At 48.7% G+C, this 17829-nt stretch overlaps 1 protein-coding gene and 1 long non-coding RNA gene across 2 annotated transcripts; one reads left to right on the top strand and one right to left on the bottom strand.

The window, feature by feature from the left end:
* Positions 1 to 10657: 10657 nt before the first annotated feature.
* LOC138750095 (stefin-C-like) lies at positions 10658 to 13750 on the bottom strand. Its single transcript, XM_069912224.1, has 3 exons — positions 13611 to 13750; positions 12265 to 12366; positions 10658 to 10953 (listed from the first exon to the last, which is right to left on the bottom strand). Exons 1-3 carry the CDS (start codon positions 13716 to 13718, stop codon positions 10816 to 10818), a joined length of 348 nt encoding a protein of 115 aa, XP_069768325.1. The 5' UTR covers positions 13719 to 13750; the 3' UTR covers positions 10658 to 10815.
* LOC138750096 (uncharacterized) lies at positions 12863 to 16925 on the top strand. Its single transcript, XR_011349065.1, has 2 exons — positions 12863 to 13048; positions 16468 to 16925. It is a non-coding gene; the product is annotated as an uncharacterized lncRNA (long non-coding RNA).
* Positions 16926 to 17829: the final 904 nt, after the last annotated feature.

A 17829-nucleotide genomic window follows, 5' to 3' on the forward strand; every position in this document is an offset into this window, starting at 1 on the left:
ACGGTTCAATGACCAATGCAAACAGGGCTGGCGACAATGGACAACCTTGTTTGATCGCGTTATTTTAAATGATGGAGAGGTTTGACCATTTGTCACCACCCTAGCAACTGGATTTTTATATAATGCCTTAATCCAACCAGTAAAAAAACGGACCAAATTTAAATTTTTCTAGCACTTTCAATAAAAAAATTCCACTCAACTCAGTCAAATGCTTTTTCTGCATCAAGCACGACCACCATTGGTAGGTTGGGTTGCTGACTTGATGCATTGATCAACGTTATCATTCTAAGAATATTATCAGAGGCATATCTATTCTTTATAAAACCCGCTTGATCAACATGTACTAATTGAGGCAAATATTTAGCAAGTCTATTTGCTAATATTTTGGCTATTATTTTATAATCTGCATTCAGTAATGAAATTGGTCAATATGTGGCCACATTCAATGGACTCTATCTTTTTTTTTGGTATTACTGTAATTATCACACCTGAACATGATTCTGGTAAAGATTGCTCCTGAGTTATTTGTTGAAATACATCCAAAAACACAGAAGACAAATCTTCATAAAACACCTTACAAAACTCAACAGTAAATCCATCATCCCCTGGAGATTTCCCATTTGGCATCTGCTGTATAACTTCCTTCAACTCAAAATCTGTAAATGGAGATTCTAGTTCTTTCACATCATCTTCTCCTAATGCTGGAGATTTAAAGCAGATAAAAAAGATTCAATAGAATCATCATCTCGAAGTATATAATTTCTGATAAAATAAAAAAAATTGATCGTTAATTTCCTGAGGTTTATAAGTAACTGTTGAATTCTTTTTAACAGCATTAATAGTTCTTGAAGCTTGTTCTGTTTTCAGTTGCCAAGCTAGAACTTCATGAGCTCGATCACCTAATTCATAATAATGCTGTTTAGATCTTTGAATTAGACGCTCATATTGATATGTTTGTAATGTATTGTAATGCAATTTTAATTTAGTCAATGCTGCCTTTTTATCTTCGGTACAATTTTTCTGAAACTCCTTTTCCAGCTCAGTTACCTGTTTCTCTAATGCCAAACTTTCTGCCAAATACTTCTTTATTTCTTTCACTGAATAATTAGTAATTTGGCCACGTGGATATGCCTTCAATGCATCCCATAAAATAAAATTACTCCATACTGAATTCATATTTGTACTCAAAATAGAAGCAATTTGCTCTTTAACAAAACTAACAAACTCAGGTTTCTTCAATAACATTACATTAAATCTCCAATGATAAGTTGATTGCATAACTTCAGATCCAACTTAAGAAGTAAGTAGCATAGAGTGATCAGACACAATTCCACTCTTGTATTCAGCCTGAGTAATTCCGGCTTGAAGATGTGCTGATATCAAAAATAAATCTATCCTGGAAAAAGAATCATGTTGAGAAGAATAAAATGAAAAATCTTTTACTGTGGGATTTAGTCTTCTCCAAATCTCAACTAAATTCAGGTCTCTCATCAAAGACACCATTTGCACAGCCGTCTTTGATTTTTTAATACTTTTCGGAGATTTATCCAATAATGGATCTAAAATGCAATTAAAGTCTTCCCCAATCAAGATGTTTTCTTTGGCCTGATTTAATGTCAAAAAAGCTTCAGATATAAATCGTTCATTATCTACAGTAGGCGCATACACATTCGACAATATCCATGATTCTGCAAAAAGTTTACAGTTCACTATTAGAATTTGACCAGCTCTTTCAAAAAATGATTCCAATTCAAACGGTATTTTCTTATGGACCAAAATCGCCACTCCTCGTGCCTTTGAATTAAAAGAGGATGAAATGACATGTCCATCCCAATCTCTCTTCAGTTTTAAATGTTCTTTTTCAGTTAAATATGTTTCCTGCAAAAATGCTATGTCAACTTCCATCTTTTTAATATAAGCCAACACACGCATACGCTTAATTTGATTATTTAAACCTTGTACATTAAAAGTCGCAAATTTCAAATTAGACCTTTTATATTGAAAATAAACTTCACAGATCACACGTATTTAATAAAAAAGGCTCCCCTTGCTCAAATAATAAAAAAAATTCTCTAATAAACTACAAAGAAAAGCCTTTCTAATAAAAACACACACAAAAAAGATCTTTCCCAAAACTACACCAATGTTGTAATTCCCCAATTAACTGGGTGTGGTAAAAAAAATCCCACTAGTGCAGATGACGTTCAAAAGCTTCAGAGTCATCCACCCTCCCCAATCGAACTTCTCAACAAATATGTATCTCAATCATATGATATTCCCAATGATTTCAGTCCCAAAGCTCGTTCGGTATCCTCAATGTCAAGCAGACTCTTTGACATTTCTCCTTTTTTTCCATTCCCATTTCCATTCTTCTTATCAGACATTTTCCTCTTAGGTGACAATTGCCGATCAACTCCCCGTAAATCTGGCAAAGAATTATCAAACATTAATCATTCTCAAAAAACTGAGATTGAAAATTCCCATAGAAAACATTCAACACAGCAGGATATTGAAAGGTAAACTTGTATCCCTTTCTCCACAACAACTCTATTGCTGAATTAAATTCTTGATGCCTCTTAATGATCTTCTGACTCAAGTCAGCATAAAAAAAAGACTCCACTGCCTTGAACCATCAGTGGGGTTTCATGTTGTCGAGCATTCTGCACCGTAATTCGCAAAAATCATCTCCCTATCCTGATTTCTCAAACAACAAATTAAAACTGCTTGAGGTGGCTGAACTGGATAAGGTTTCTTCCTCAACACTCTCTGTGCTCTGTCCAATTCCAGATCATCCGGGATTGGACGTTGGTGTCTATAAACTCCGTGTTCCTCCATACAAGCTGCAACTGGAGATCCCAATATATTTGGGATCTGCATCTTCATGCAATTTGTGCAGAAGGAGCTATCAGGGAGATGGCAAGTCCTCCAGTCCCCTACACCACTCCTGATCTCTGTAACTCCCTCCAGTCCCCTACATCCCTCTCTGTCTCTATTACCCTCAGCGATCCTCTATGCCCCTGCCTGTCTCAGAAACCACCTCCAGTCCTCTAGCCCCACCCTTTCTCTGAAATGCCTCGTAGTCCCCAACACCCCACCCTGTCTCTGTAACCACCACCAGTTTCCCACATCCTCCCTTCTATGTTACCCCTCTCATCCCCTACTCCCTTCCCGATCTCTGTAATCCCCTCCTGATCCCCAACAACCCTCCCAGCCTGTATCCCGCTCCAGTCCCCCACACTTCTCCTCGTGTCTGTTTCCCACTCCAGTTTCCAACACCCCTCCCAGTTTCTGCAACCACCCCCAGTCCCCTATGCACCTTCCCATCTCTGTAACCCCATCAGTTCCATTTCAACCCTCCCTGTTTCACTAACAGCCTCTGGTTCACTTAACCTCTCTATCTCGTAACATACTCTCATCCTCTCCAGCCCTACACGTTTCTGTCACCCACACCAGTCCCTGACACACTTCCTCGTCTCTGTAAACTCCTCCGCTCCCCTACACTCTTCCTTGACTGTGTAAATCACTCCAGCACCCCTCAATGTCTCTGTAACACTCTCTGGTCCCCAACACCCCTCCCTGTGTCTATATTTTCTTCCAGTCTCCTACACCCCTCCCTGTATCTGTCACCCCCTCAGGTCACCTACACCTCGGTCCCCTACACCCCTTCCGGTCTCTGCACCTCTGGTCACTCACACCCATCCATATCTCTGTAATCCTCTCTAGTGCTCCACATATCTTGCTATCTCATTAAGTCCCCCCCCCCACCAAGTCCACTACACCCTTCCCTGACTCTCTAACCAACTTGCATCCCCTATGCCACCGTCTGTCTCAGAAACCGCCTCTGTTCTTCAACGCCCCACCTTGTCTCTCGAACCATCTGCAGACTCCAAAACTCACTGTCTCTGTAATGCCCTCTGGTCCCCTGCACCCCTCCCTGTCTCTGTTAATCTCTCCAGTCCCCTAATCCCCTCTCTATCACTGTAACTCCCTCCTGATGCCCAACACCTCTCCCAGCCTGTATCCCACTCCAGTCCCACACACCCCTCCCTATCACTGCAACCCCCTATGGTTCCATAAACCCCTTCCTGTCTCTGTAAACCACTCAGGTCCCCTACACCCCTTCCTGTCTCTGTAACCACCTCCACCTCCCCCCCCACCCCTAGTCCCCTACACCCCTTCCGGTTTTGGAAACAGCCTCCAGTCATTTACGCCTCACCCTGACTCTGGAACAACATTCACTGTCTCTGTAAACACCTCCGCTCCTGTGGTGGTACACCACCAGCCTACTGTAGGGGGAAACCTCTGTACCTGCAGGAGTGTAAGGGGACAGGACAACACCTGGCCGGCTGTCAATCAGTCAGCCTGATTGGATCAAGCCCCACCCAGTAGAGTGTCAATCACCCTCCGGGTTATAAGCCTGCGCCCGCCTCCCGAGGCCTCACTCAGAGTTGCAGCCACAAGCCAGCCTGGCTCTGTGGAAGTCTTTGTGGATTAAAGCTTGTTGTACAGTCTTTATCTTTGTGTGTATCTGATTCTGGCTAACAGTGCACCACAATTTAATCCACAAATTTTTCCCATGGAGGCTATGGAAAAACTCCTGTGTGCAAGGAGCCTTGAGGTCAACTCACGCCACCCAGAAGCCCAGACACGCTTCGAGATCTGACAGCACACAGTCAAGGCAATCATTGAGGCACACAAGAGCGACATCCTGGACCTGATCAGAAGAGGTTGGTCCTACTCCGGTCAAAGCTGGGTCCCCGTGCCTTCCAGGAAACCAAAGGCTGCTCCACGTACAAGAGCGCAAGAGACACTCTCGAGAACTTGTCCGAACCCCCCCCAAGAATGTGATCTGTGCAAGGTACCTCATCAACACCTGAGCCCAGCAACCCGGGGAGACGACTGAGTCTTAGCTGGGACACTTACGAGAGTTGGCCCGACTCTATCTGGCTGAACCAGATTAGGTGTAGAGGAGGTTGAGAGGCTGATCTGGGATGCCTTCGTCCGAGGGCTATGCTCGAGGGCTGTCTGGCAGAAGCTGCTGGATGACGACATCTATGCCCTAACCAGGATTGTGGAAGTGGTTCAAACCCTGGAAGTAGCAGCCCTGCATGTCAAAGCCTTCGATTCCAGGTTCCCCCAGGCTCCCTCATGCCCCTCTCACACTGCAGCTGCAGCCCTAGGCCGAGCTGGGGAGGAGAATGTCGCTGTGGTAGGCGCCTGGCACCCCTGTAAGTACTGTGGGTCCTGGTGTGGGTCAGATCAACAATTGCGCCAAAACTGCCCAGCTAGGAACCAGTATTGTTCCCGATGCGGCAAGAAAGGCCACTTTGCAAAAGTGTGCCTCTCCAAACCTGCTGGCAGCACAGCAGCCCTCTATGACCTCCCCACCTCCCCCACAGACCCCCCAATGCGCGCATGCCTGGCGGTGCCATTTTCCCCACGACGACATCCCCCTTCCCAGACTTCAATTGTGCAACCTCTGGCCCCAGCAGCAACTGTCACAGCATGTGCCCCGAGCATCTGCACCAGCCCCCCTGCCCTCACTGGCACTGCTCACTAAGAACCACAGCGACGTCACTTCCGGCTCACGGTGTGATGTCACTTCCGGCTGACGTAGCAATGTCACTGCCGCCGGCCATGATGATGTCACTTCCCCGGTGCAGCGGACACGGCTGGGGATGGAGGCCAGCCACGCAGCGGCCCCCCCACGTGCCACCACCATCTTGGGCCAGGCAGCACCTGACATGGAGGGCCCCCGACAACGTTGAGAATGATGTGATCAACACGGCGATGACCAGGCTGCCCTATCAACACTCCCCATCCCTCTGGATAGCAATGACTCCGACTCCGAGACGGTCCTGGCCGCCACCACGCTGACCAGGGACATTCCTCATAATCTCGGGCACTCGATGATGGACGTGCGAGTCAACAGGCAGGTAACAATGTGCCTGTTGGACAGTAGCAGCACCGAGAGCTTCATTTACCCAAGCGTGGTCCACTCCCTAAGGTTAAAGGTCCACCCCACCACCTGCTAGATCGGCCTCGCCGCCAAGGATAAGACTTTTGGTAGCCTCGGGCGCTGCTCAGTCGATATAACGGTGGGAGGGGAGACTTACACAGGATTCAGACTCCTGGTCATGCCCAACTCTGCGCACCACTCCTCCTGGGCCTGGATTTCCAGTGCCACCTGCAGAGTGTCACCCTTGCCTTCGGGGGGCCCCAACCTCCATTCACATTGCACAACACACCAACCTACCAGCCATGGCCAACCTGCGACCTCTTCACACTGCGCATCACCCCACCGCCTCTCTTTCCACATCTTGCCCTAGGCTGCAAGCCGATTGCTGCCAGAAGTATGCACTATTGCAAGACAGACAGGGACTTAATCAAGGCGGATGTGTGGCGATTCCTGGTGGAAGGTGTTATAGAGCCCAGTAACAGCCCTTGGAGAGCCCAAATCCTGGTGGTCAAAGGGGGAAGTAAGCCGAGGATTGTCAAGGATTACACCCAGACCATTAATCCGTACACCCAGCTGGATGCCTACCCCCTGCTGAGGATCACCGACATGGTCAATGAGATAGCTCGCTACCGGGTTTTCTCCAGATTTGAGTTGAAGTCGGTGTATCTCCAAATCCCTATCCACCCGAAGGACAAGCCCTACACTGCTTTTGAGGTGGACGGGCACCTGTACCAGTTCCGCCGGGTTCCTTTTGGGCTCACGAAGGCCTTTTGGCCTTCCAGCGAGAGATGGATCACATGGTAGACCAGCACAAGCTGAAGGCGACGTCCCATATCTGGATAACGTCACTATCTGCGGCCGTGACCAGAAAGACCACAATGCTAACCTGGAAAATTTCCTCCAGACGGCCGCTGAGCTGAACCTCACTTACAACAAGGAGAAGTGTGTATTCAGCACCATCTGCCTCGCCATCCTGGGGTACATCGTGGCCCATGGAGTCGTTGGCCCAGATCCAGAAAGGATGTGCCCATTAATGGAGTTACCCTTCTGCCCATGCTAAAGGCCCTCCGCAGGTGCCTGGGCCTGTTCTCTTATTACTCGCAGTGGGTCCCTTGCTTCTCGGACAAGATCCGTCCACTGGCCCAAGCCACAACTTTTCCCCTCCCACCTGAGGTGCAGGCAGTCTTCACCTGCATCAGGCAAGACATCGCAGATGCCACGATGCAGACTGTGGATGAGGACTCCCCCTTCCAGCTGGAGAGCAATGCCTCCGAGGTGGCCCTCATTGCTACCCTCAACCAAGAGGGGGGGGGGCGCCCATCGCCTTCTTCTCGAGAACCCTCCACGGCTCCGAGGAAGGGCACTCCACCATTGAAAAGGAGGCCCAGTCAATTGTCAAAGCGGTCTGCCACTGCCGTCACTACCTGCCCAGCAGGAGATTCACGCTCCTCAAAGACCAGTGGGCCATGGCGTTCATGTTTAACATGTAATGTTTAACATAACTTGTTTATCACAAGACCAAGATCAAGAACGACAAGATCCTGCGCTGGAGAGTCAAGCTGGCAACCTACAGCTACGACATCCAGTACCGCCCTGGGAAGTTTAACGACTCCCCTGATGCCCTCTCTCGCACCAGTACATCTACGCATGATGACAGGTTGCAGGTATTGCATGAGTCCCTCTGCAATCCGGGCGTCACCATTTCGTTAAGTACCGAAATCTGCCGTACACCATCAGGGACGTCAGGGACATGACCGAGGCCTGTCGGGTCTATGTAAAGTGTAAACCCCACTTCTTCTGCCCCCCTCCCCACCCAAGGCCCACGTTGTAAAGGCTACTAGGTCTTTCGAGTGTCTCGGCATGGACTTCAAATGGCCCCTGCCTTCCATGAACTGAAACGTTTACTTCCTCACGGTAGTGGACGAGTACTCACGCTTCCCTTTCACCATCCCTTGTCCGGACACCTCCACGACCACCGTCATCAGGGCCTTGGGATTTTCACCATGTTTGACTGCCCCGCCTTCATCCACAGTGACCATGGGTCTCGTTTCATGAGCGATGAGCTGCTCCAGTACCTGACGGCGAGGGGCATCGCGACCCGTCGCACGACAAGCTATAACCCGAGAGGCAACGGGCAAGTGGAATGTGAGAATGGAGTGGTCTGAAAGGCAGTCCTCCTGGCTCTCAGGTCAAAAGGGTGAGCCATTAAGTACTGGGAGGATGCTCTGTCCGAGGCGCTCCATGCCATTCAGTCACTGCTGTGCACGGCTACCAACTAGACCCCTCACGAACGTCTGTTCTCGTTCCCCAGGAGGTTGGTGACTCAAATGTCACTCCCAGCATGACTCATGTCCCCGGGACCAGTGCTTCTGCATAAGCATGTACGGATACACAAGGCCGAAGCCCTGGTAGAGCAGATTTTCCTCCTTCATGCAAACCATAACTACGCTTATCTTAGGTTCGGCAGTGGCAGGGAGGACACTGTCTCAACCAGGGACCTGGCACCAGTAGGAGCACCCACCACACCATACCACCCTCCAACCCAGGATGACGCTGTGCATACATCCCCGTCACCAGGCAGCTATAGGGCACACAGGGCCTCCTTAACCACCAGGAGCCTGCTTCAGCCTTCGGAGACGAACACGCTCCCCCACCCATCCAATACAACCCGCATACGTTGACCCCGGCCCCCCTGGCTACCCCTGCGCGTGGCACCACACCAGCTACACACACCCCTGCCGTCAGCCCCCCCACTTCCCCTCTGACCAGTGACCAGGAATCAGGCCTATCACGGTCACAGAGACCCCGGCGGCCGCCAAGTCATCTCAACCTGTAAATATTGTATGTACCTAGTGGGTGCGATTCCTTGTTACTGCCCACCCCACCTTTGGGACAATTTTAAAGAAGGGGGTGAATGAGGTGGTAAACCACTGGCCTACTGCAGGGGGCAACCTCTGTACCTGCAGGAGTATTAGGGGACAGGACAACACCTGGCCGGCTGTCAATCAGTCGGCCTGAATGGATCAAGCCCCACCAAGTCGGGTGTCAATCACCCTCCGGGATATTAGCCTGCGCTGGCCTCCCAAGGCCTCACTCAGAGTTGCTGCAGCCACAAGCCAGTCTGACTCTGTGGAAAGCTTTGTGCATGAAAGCCAGTTGTACAGTCTTTATCTTTGTGTGTGTCTAATTCTGGCTAATAGTCCACCACAGCTCCCCTACACCCCTCCGTGTCTGGCAAACTTACTCCAGTCCCTGCACCCCTCCCTGTCTCTGTCATACTCTCTGGCGCCCTACTCCACTCGCTGTTTCTGTCACCCACTCCGGTCCTCTACACGCCTCCCTATCCCTCTAACTACCACCCTTCACCCCTCCCTGTTTCTATAACCACCTCCCCCCCCAACCCCACCTCCAGACCCTACACCAATTCTGGAATCTGCACCTCCGGTCCCCCACACTTCTCCCTGTCTCTATAACCCACAACTGTCCCCAACACCACTGCCTATCCCTATAACCCCTCATGATTCCTTATACCCTTCCCTGTCTTTGTAACCCCCTCTGGTCCCCTGTACCTTCCCCAGTCTCTAATCCCTTCTGCTTCACTACACCCCTTCTTGTTTCATAAACAGCCTCTGGATCCCTTACCTGCCTGTATCTGTAACGCCCTCCTGTCTCTTCACCCCTACATGTTTCTGTAACCCACTCTCCACCCCCACCACACCTCTCCATCTCTGTAATTCTCTTCAGTCACCTACACCCTTCTCTATCTCTCACCTACGCTAGTTCCTGAAGACTTTCCCTACTTTGTAAACACCTCCACTCCCCTGTTCCCCTGTCTGTCTGTCTCTGTAACACCCTCCCGTCCTCTCAACCCCCATACGTTTCTGTAACCCACCCCCATATCCTCCTCCTTCTCTAGAATCTCCTCCTGTCCCCTGCTCCCCTCTCTGCCTATATCCCACTCAGGTCCCCCAACCCCATCCCCCCATATCTCACACCACTCCTGTTCCCTACACCCCTCCCTGATTCCTGTCGCCTGCACACCTTCCATCCTTGCTGCAGCTATTTAAATGCAGGTGTCCTGGAAAGCTGCATTGGTCTGATTGGTCGGTTGCTCTGTGGGGGGTGGGATTTGGGGAAGGCCAGCTGTCCCAGAACCTAGTGGGAGAGCTGGTTGGAGGCAGGGGGGTTTCATGTTCTGGACACTGTGCTTCCCTGTGTGGGGCCAATCCCTGCCTGTGTCACTCATGGTGGTGCCCCTCTTGGTTTACCAGTCTTCAGACTTGTATCAAAGATGACCATTTTTGTCTTGCCCTGTTAACCTTAAAAAAAAGATGGCGGCCACCTCTCTATCATCGCTGTGCTCTTGGTGATGTAATCATGGCCACTCTGTCAATCTCGACGGTTGATGGCTGCAGCCAACTTCACTGCCTCCTTTGTCATGGGGTCTCCTGACAGTCTCCACCTGCTGTGCCATCTGCAGCCGGAAGAAGGAACTAGGCCATGACGTTTACATCGGTTTCTAACACTGGCACAGGGAGCAAAATCTCAGGCCGTTCTATTTTGACGCTTCACCCACACACCTTTCAATTGCCCCCCCAGCCAAATCGCACATGGTATTGGACCAAGGTGGAGAGACAGAGCAGGGAAGGAGGGAGGAGTGCAGCATTTGTGCAGAGAGACAAAATCAGCGAGAGCAGGTTGTGGTCTTTTCAAAAGCAAACCCATTTTATTGGAGTGAAGACAGCAATGAGGTAATAGCCAAGGAGCCCAGGGTGGGTGTGGGGGTGGGAGGAGAGGAATGAGCCGTGGTGCTGAGCACATAGCCAGAGGGAGGGGGGAGACATCCATATCATTCCTTAACCCTGAAACGGAATTAAGGGATCGGAGAGTTTTTTGCCGGGTTCCATCCCAAGGAGTTGGGTCTCCTCCTTCTTAGTGGACAGTGAGACGAATACCTTGATGTGGACACATTCATCCTTTGGACCAATTAACACCTGCGATAGAATGGGGGGGAGAAGAGGAGGGAGACAGTCCATGATCACATCTGACCTGTGCAGTCTTCTACATCTCTTCCTGTCTCTAGATCCTACTCCAATCTCCTGCACTCCTCTGTCTCTGTAAACCACCCCCCCCCCACTGGCCCCTACACCCCAATGTCCCCCTACACCAAAACATTCCTTATTGCCTCCCTATCTGCCTCTGTAACTACCTCCAGTCCCCGTCTCTGTAACCCACTCCAATCCCCTACACACCCCGCGTCTCTGTAACCTGCTCTGATCCCCTACACTCCCCCCGTCTCTGTAACCCCCTCTGATCCCCTACACCCCCCATCTTTGTAACCCCCTCCAATCCCCTACACCCCCATCTCGGTAACCACCTCTGATCCCCTACACCCCCTGTCTCTGTAACCCCCTCTGATCCTCTACACCACACATGTCAAACTCAGGCCTGTGGGTCAAATTTGGCCCGTGATATAATTATATTTGGCCCGCAAGATCATATCAAATATGTATTAGAGCTGGCCCGCTGGCTGCCGGGCCAGTATAGTGCATGCACAGCTAATAGTACAAATCCCAGAATGCTTTGCAAATGCATTGGTGCCGGCCCATCAGCCTGCTAATCGCCCCCACCTCCTTTCTTTACGTTCATTAGCATCTGTGACCTGTCGCCAAACTCACATGTAATAAACCCCTTACGAAAAATGGCCAAACGAAAGACAGAAAACAGGACCTTTCAAGACAGGTCCTGTCTTGAAACAATATGTTTCAACAATATGTTGATGAACAATATGTTCATCATTTTAAAAGACAAACCTGTTTGTCATTGAAGCAAGTTGTTATTTTTTTGACTTGTTGGCTTGTGAAAAAAAATACATTTAAAAGGACCTTAAAGGCTATAGAGAAATATCATTTATTGAATATTTTATTTGTCATTTGTTAATGCTTCTTCTGGAAAGAGTTTAACCAAAACTATTATGAAACATTTATTTTAATAACAAAAAGTTTAACATTATATATGTTGAAAGAAGAGAAAACATGCAGATGTTGTTGAAAATTTTCAATAAATATTTTGTTTGGCCCACGACTTAGTCCAAGTTTTTAATTTTGGCCCTCTGTGAATTTGAGTTTGACACCCCTGCTCTACACCCACCATCTCTGTAACCCCCTCCAATCCCCTACACACCCCATCTCTGTTAGCCCCTTTGATCCCCTACACCTCCCTGTCTCTATAATCCCCTCTGATCCCCTACACCAAGCCTTGTTTCTTTAACCTCCCTCCAGTCCCCTATACCTGTGCGTACTCACCTTGATGAGATAAATTGTTCCCGACACAATCTGGGATCGGAATTGCATCACCTGATAGTGTTCCATATTTTTCCCGGTCACCACCTGCACTCTATTCTTCACCTGAACAACAGAACACAGCAGTGAGCCACCCTGTTCTCTCCTCAACCCTCTCTTAACCCTTTTTCTCCACCCCCCTTTTCTCCAACCCCTCTTCCTCCCATCTTTGCTGCATCTTTCTCCCCCCTCCTACCTTCTCACCCCTCCCCTTCTCTCACCCCTCCCCTTCTCTCCCCCTTTCTCTCCCCATCTTGTCCCTCTCCCCTTCTTTCCCCTTCTCCCCTTTCTCCTCCCCTGCCCTTTATCACCCTCCCTCCCCCTTTCCTAAACCCCTCTCCTCCCTCTTTCACCTCTTCCTTTCGTCCCTCTTCTCACCTCCCTCTCCCCCTTTCTCCACCCCTCCATCCACTTTATCTTTCTCTCTCCCCTCATGCCCCCTCCTTCTCCACCATCTATTTCCCTTGCCAGCCTCTGAATCCCTCTGCCAATCACCAGCCCGGACTTGTTAAAATGTTCTCATGCAACAACAGGTTTGTAACAACTTTCAGTGCTGCGGGGGAGTTGAGGCCACTCTGAGCATGTCACAACAAGGGGTCTGCAGGCTTTTTGTTAATCTTGGGAGCCCTGCCACGTTGAACAGTGAGGAGTGTCTTAGAACAGAGAGGCCTTGGGATACGAGGACTGACATGGTGAATGTTGGGGAATATCAGAGAACAGAAAAATCTGGAGTAAGGCGAACGACACGGTAAATGGTGAACAGATACCTCGGGATATGGAGACAGACATTCACCCTTCCTTTTTCCTCTCTCTCATTGCCAATCACTCTGCCCCCTCTCTCTCCCACTTCTCTCTCCCCTATTTCCCCAATCTTTTCTCCCCTTTCTCTCTCCATTCTCTCCATCCCATCTCTCCCCTCTCTTTTCTCTCCCCTCTCCCCCTCTCTTCCATCACCCTGTTTCTCTACCTGCTCCCTCTCTCCCCCACCCTCTCATTCTACCAACCCACCCTCTCTCCACTACCACCCCTCATTCTCCCCCTCTCTCCACCAACCCCCACCCTACCTGCCCCTTCTCGTCCCCCACCCTCTCACCCTACCCACCCCCTCTCTCCACTGCTACCCCTCATTCACCCCTCTCTCCCCAACCCCCACCTTACCCACCCCTTCACTTCCCCCACCCACTCACACTAACCACCCCCCTCTCCCTCTCTCTCACTCTCAGCCCTCTCTATCCATCCTCTCAGGGACATGCAGGATTGCTGGATTTGGGAGGGACAAAGCTGAGTTCGGGGAGAGTGGGAAACCTCACCTGGTCTGCTAATTCCTGGATCTCTGAAGTGGCTTCCATTGGGGCCCCAAATCCACCAACAATTGGAAACTGGCCGCCATCAGCACTGTCTGGCCCTATCCTCGCCATCTCTCTCTTGCTCACAAGTGAATTTATGGGTGGAAACGACTAACCGGTCCGTCCATTCCCTTTATTCCTGCCCCTCCCTTCCAACCTTTATATCTAAACTCAACAATCACTCTCCTCGCTCTCTCTCCTTGCCCCTCCTCTCTCTCTCCATTCCCTTTTTCTCATCCTCTCTCTCTGCCTTCATTTCCCCCCTTCTCCCCCCTCTATTCAGAGAAAGGAAGGAGTGCAGGGGTGTAGGGGACTGGAGGGGTAACAGAGACTAGGTGGGGTGCAGGCATCTGGATGAGGGGTGGGTCATAAGGACAGGGGAGATGTTGGGGAACAAAGTCGGGTAACAATGACAGGGAGGGATGTTGAGAACAGCTGGGGGGGGAAGGAGGTAATAGAGAAAGGGAGGGATGTAGGGATGTAGAGAGATGGCGAGGATAGGTTACAGAGACAAGGAAGGGTCATAGGGGACAAAGGTGGGGGGTGGGAGGGTGGTGGGCAAGGGGTTACAGAGATGAACGGGTGTAGGTGTGTGCGAGAGGGATAGAGAGATATATGTGTGTGAGTGAGATGCATGTGAGACGTGTGTGTGTGTGTGTGTGTGTGTGTGTGTGTGTCAGAGGTGCACGTGTTTGAGAGGCATGTGTGAGAGGTGCGTGTGTGAGAGGTGCGTGCATGAGAGAAGTGTGTGTATGCAAGTTGCATGCATGAGTTGCGAGTGTGAGAGGTATGTGGGTGAGAAATGGGTGTGTGAGAGATGCATGTGTAAAAGATGTGTGTGTGAGAGGTACATGTGTGAGAGGTGTGTGTGAGAGGTGCATGAGTGATGTGTTGTGAGAAAGTTGCTTGTGTGTATGGTGTGTGTGTGAGAGGTGCATGTGTGAGAGGTGCATGTGTGAGAGGTGCATGTGTGTGAGAGGTTTGTGTGTGAGAGGTGTGTGTGTATGAGACATGTGTGTGAGAGGTGCATGTGTGTGAGAAGTACGTGTGTGAGAGTTGCATGCATGAGTTGCGTGTGAGAGGTATGTGGGTGAGAAATGGATGTGTGGGAAATGCATGCGTTGGAGGTGCATGTGTGACAGTGTGTGCGTGACTGCATGGGTGAGAGGTCATGTGTGAGAGGCATGTGTGTGAGAGGTGCATGTGTGATGGTTCATGTGTGAAAGAGGTCGTGTAAGAGAAGTGCAAGTGTGACGGTGCATGTGTGAGATAGGTGCGTGTGTGCAAATTGCGTACATGCGTTGTGTACGTGAGAGGTATGTGTGTGACAGATGCGTGTGTGAGAGATACATGTGTGTGAGGTGTGTGTGAGAGGTGCATGAGTGATGTGTTTGTGAGAAAGCTGCTTGTGTGTGAGGTGCGTGTGTTTAAGGTGTGTGCGTGAGTAAGGTGTGTGTGAGAGAGTAGCGTGTGTGAGATAGGTGCATGTATGAGAGGTGCATGAGTGAGATAGGTGCATATGTGTGAGTTGTGTGCATGAGAGGTATGTGGGTGAGAGGTGCGTGTGAGAGAGTTGCGTGTGTGATGGTGCGTGTTTGAGAGAGGTGCGTGTGTGAGAGGTGCGTGCGTGAGAGGTGCGTGTGCTGAGTTGCATGCGTGAGTTATGGGCGTGAGGGGTATGTACATAAGAGGTATGTGAGTGAGAGATGCGTGAGTGAGAGATGCGTGTGTGACATTGCGTGTGTGACGTTGCATGTATGAGAGTTCGTGTGCGAGATGTCCGTGTCCGAGTTTTATGTGTGAGTTGTGTTTGTGAGAGGTATGTGTGTGTGTGAGAGGTATGTGTGTGAGAGATGCATGTGTGAGAGATGTGTGTGATGGCTCATGTGTGAGAGAGGTATGTGAGTGAGAGATGCATGTGTGAGAGGTGTGTGTATGTGAGATAGGTGTGTGTGTGTGAGAAAGGTGCGTGTGTAACGGTGCATGTGTGAGAGGTGCGTGTGTGGGAATTGAGTGTGTGTGAGGGGTGTGTGTATGACAGTGCATGTGTGATAGAGGTGTGTGTGAGAGAGGTGCATTTGTGAGAGTTATGTGAGAGATGTGTGTGCGTGAGAGGGGCATGTGTGAGAGGGGCATGTGTGAGTGGTGTATGTGTGTGAGAGATGCGTCTGTGAGAGGTGTGTGAGAGAGTTGCGTGTGTGATGGTGCTTGTGTGAAAGTGGTGCGTGTGTGAGAGGTGCGTGTGCGAGAGGTTTTTGTGTGTGAAGTGTGTGTGTGATAGGTGCGTGAGTGAGGTGTCTGTGAGAGAGATGCGTGTGTGAGGTGCATATGTGAGAGAGGTGCGTGTGAGAGTTGCGTGTGTGACGTTGCATGTGTGAGTGCGGTGCGTGTGTGAGAGGTGCATGTGTGAGAGTTGAATGTGTGTGAGAGGTGCATGTGTGAGAAGTGTGTGTGTGTGACAATGTGTGTGTGATAGAGGTGCATGTGTGAGAGGTGTGTGTGAGAGAGGGCCATGTGTGAATGGTGTGTGTGAGAGGTGCATGTGTGAGAGAGGTGCGAGTGTGAGAGAGGTGTGTGTGTGTGTGAGAGGTGCGTGTGTGAGGCAGTGTGTGTGAGAGGTGCATGTGTGAGAGGTACGTGTGTGTGAGGGAATGTGTGTGAGAGAGTGCATTTATGAGAGGTGCGTGTGTGAGTGGTGTATGTGTGTGAGAGATGTGTGTGTGAGAGGTGTGTGGGTGTGGAGACCTAGTGGTGCAATAGCGTATCACCACATTCACCCCCATTTAAAGGATTTTGATTCTCCCCTCAACCCACTCTGTAGGCCTTGAAGGGAGGTGATGGAACCCGGACTGGATTCTGTCTTTAAAATTTTGGAAGGGATTGCTCATCAAATGGAAAATATTTCAATACAGATGTCTACACAGATGACTCAAGGATTTATGGAAGTGGAAAGTAAAATGAATACTATATGTGAAGAAATGACTTGTTTGAAGCAAGGTATTAATGTAGTTAAAGGTGATGCTAGTTGATGAATAAAATCAGTGGACACTGTACAAGATAACTTTAAAAAGATTTTATCAGACCATCTTAATTTTATAATGTGTTTACATGCTTTATAATTCCCCTCCAATACTGGTAGTATTTCACTCTTATCCCAGTTTACCTTGTACCCAGATAACACATCAAATTGAACTAAACATTCTTGTAAATACTTCAAAGATTGTTCTGGACGTGTCAAATCAATCAATACATCATCAGTAAATAAATTAATCTTATATATATCATCTGCAATTTTTATCCCATTAACATTATCATTCTGTTGAATTGCCTGAGCTAATGGTTTAATGACCAACGCAAACAAGGCTGGTGACAATGGACAACCTTGACATGTTGATCATGTTAATTTAAATGGCAAAGAAGTTTGGCCATTCGTCACCACCCTAGCAATCAGATTTTTATAGAATGCTTTAACCCAAGCAGTAAAATGAGGATTGAAATTTAACTTCTCCAATACCTGAAATAAAAAATTCCACTCAACCCAGTCAAATGCGTTTTCCACATCAAGCGCAACCATCATTGATTGGTTGGGATGCTGTCTCGATCAACGTTATCAATCTAAGAATATTATCGGATGCACATCTGTTCTTAATAAACCTGGCTTGATCAACATGCACTAACTGAGGTAAATATTTAGCAAGTCTATTTACCAATACCTGAGCAATTATTTTATAATCCACATTTAATAAAGAAATTGGTCGATATGAAGCTACATTCAATGCATCTCTATCTTTCTTTGGAATCATTCTAATTATCGCACTCGAACAAGATTCTGGTAATGACTGTTCATCTCTTATTTGCTGAAGCATATCCATAAATGTAGGAGTCAAATCTACAGGAAACACCTTGTAAAACTCTACTGAAAATCCATCATCACCTGGTGACTTTCCATTTGGCATCTCCTGTATTGATTCCTTAATCTCAAAACGTGTAATTGGAGATTCCAGTTCTTTCACTTCTTCCTATCCTAAATCCGATAAATGCAATTGAGATAAAAAGGATTCAATAGAACCATCATCCTGAATTCCCTCAGAAGGATGTAACTTCTGATAAAATGAATAAAATTGGTCATTCATTTCCTGAAGTTTGGAAGTAACTATTCAATTCTTTTTAACAGCGTTAATAA

This window comes from Narcine bancroftii (assembly GCF_036971445.1).
Source record: "Narcine bancroftii isolate sNarBan1 chromosome 5 unlocalized genomic scaffold, sNarBan1.hap1 SUPER_5_unloc_1, whole genome shotgun sequence".
NCBI classification, from domain to species: Eukaryota; Metazoa; Chordata; class Chondrichthyes; order Torpediniformes; family Narcinidae; genus Narcine; species Narcine bancroftii.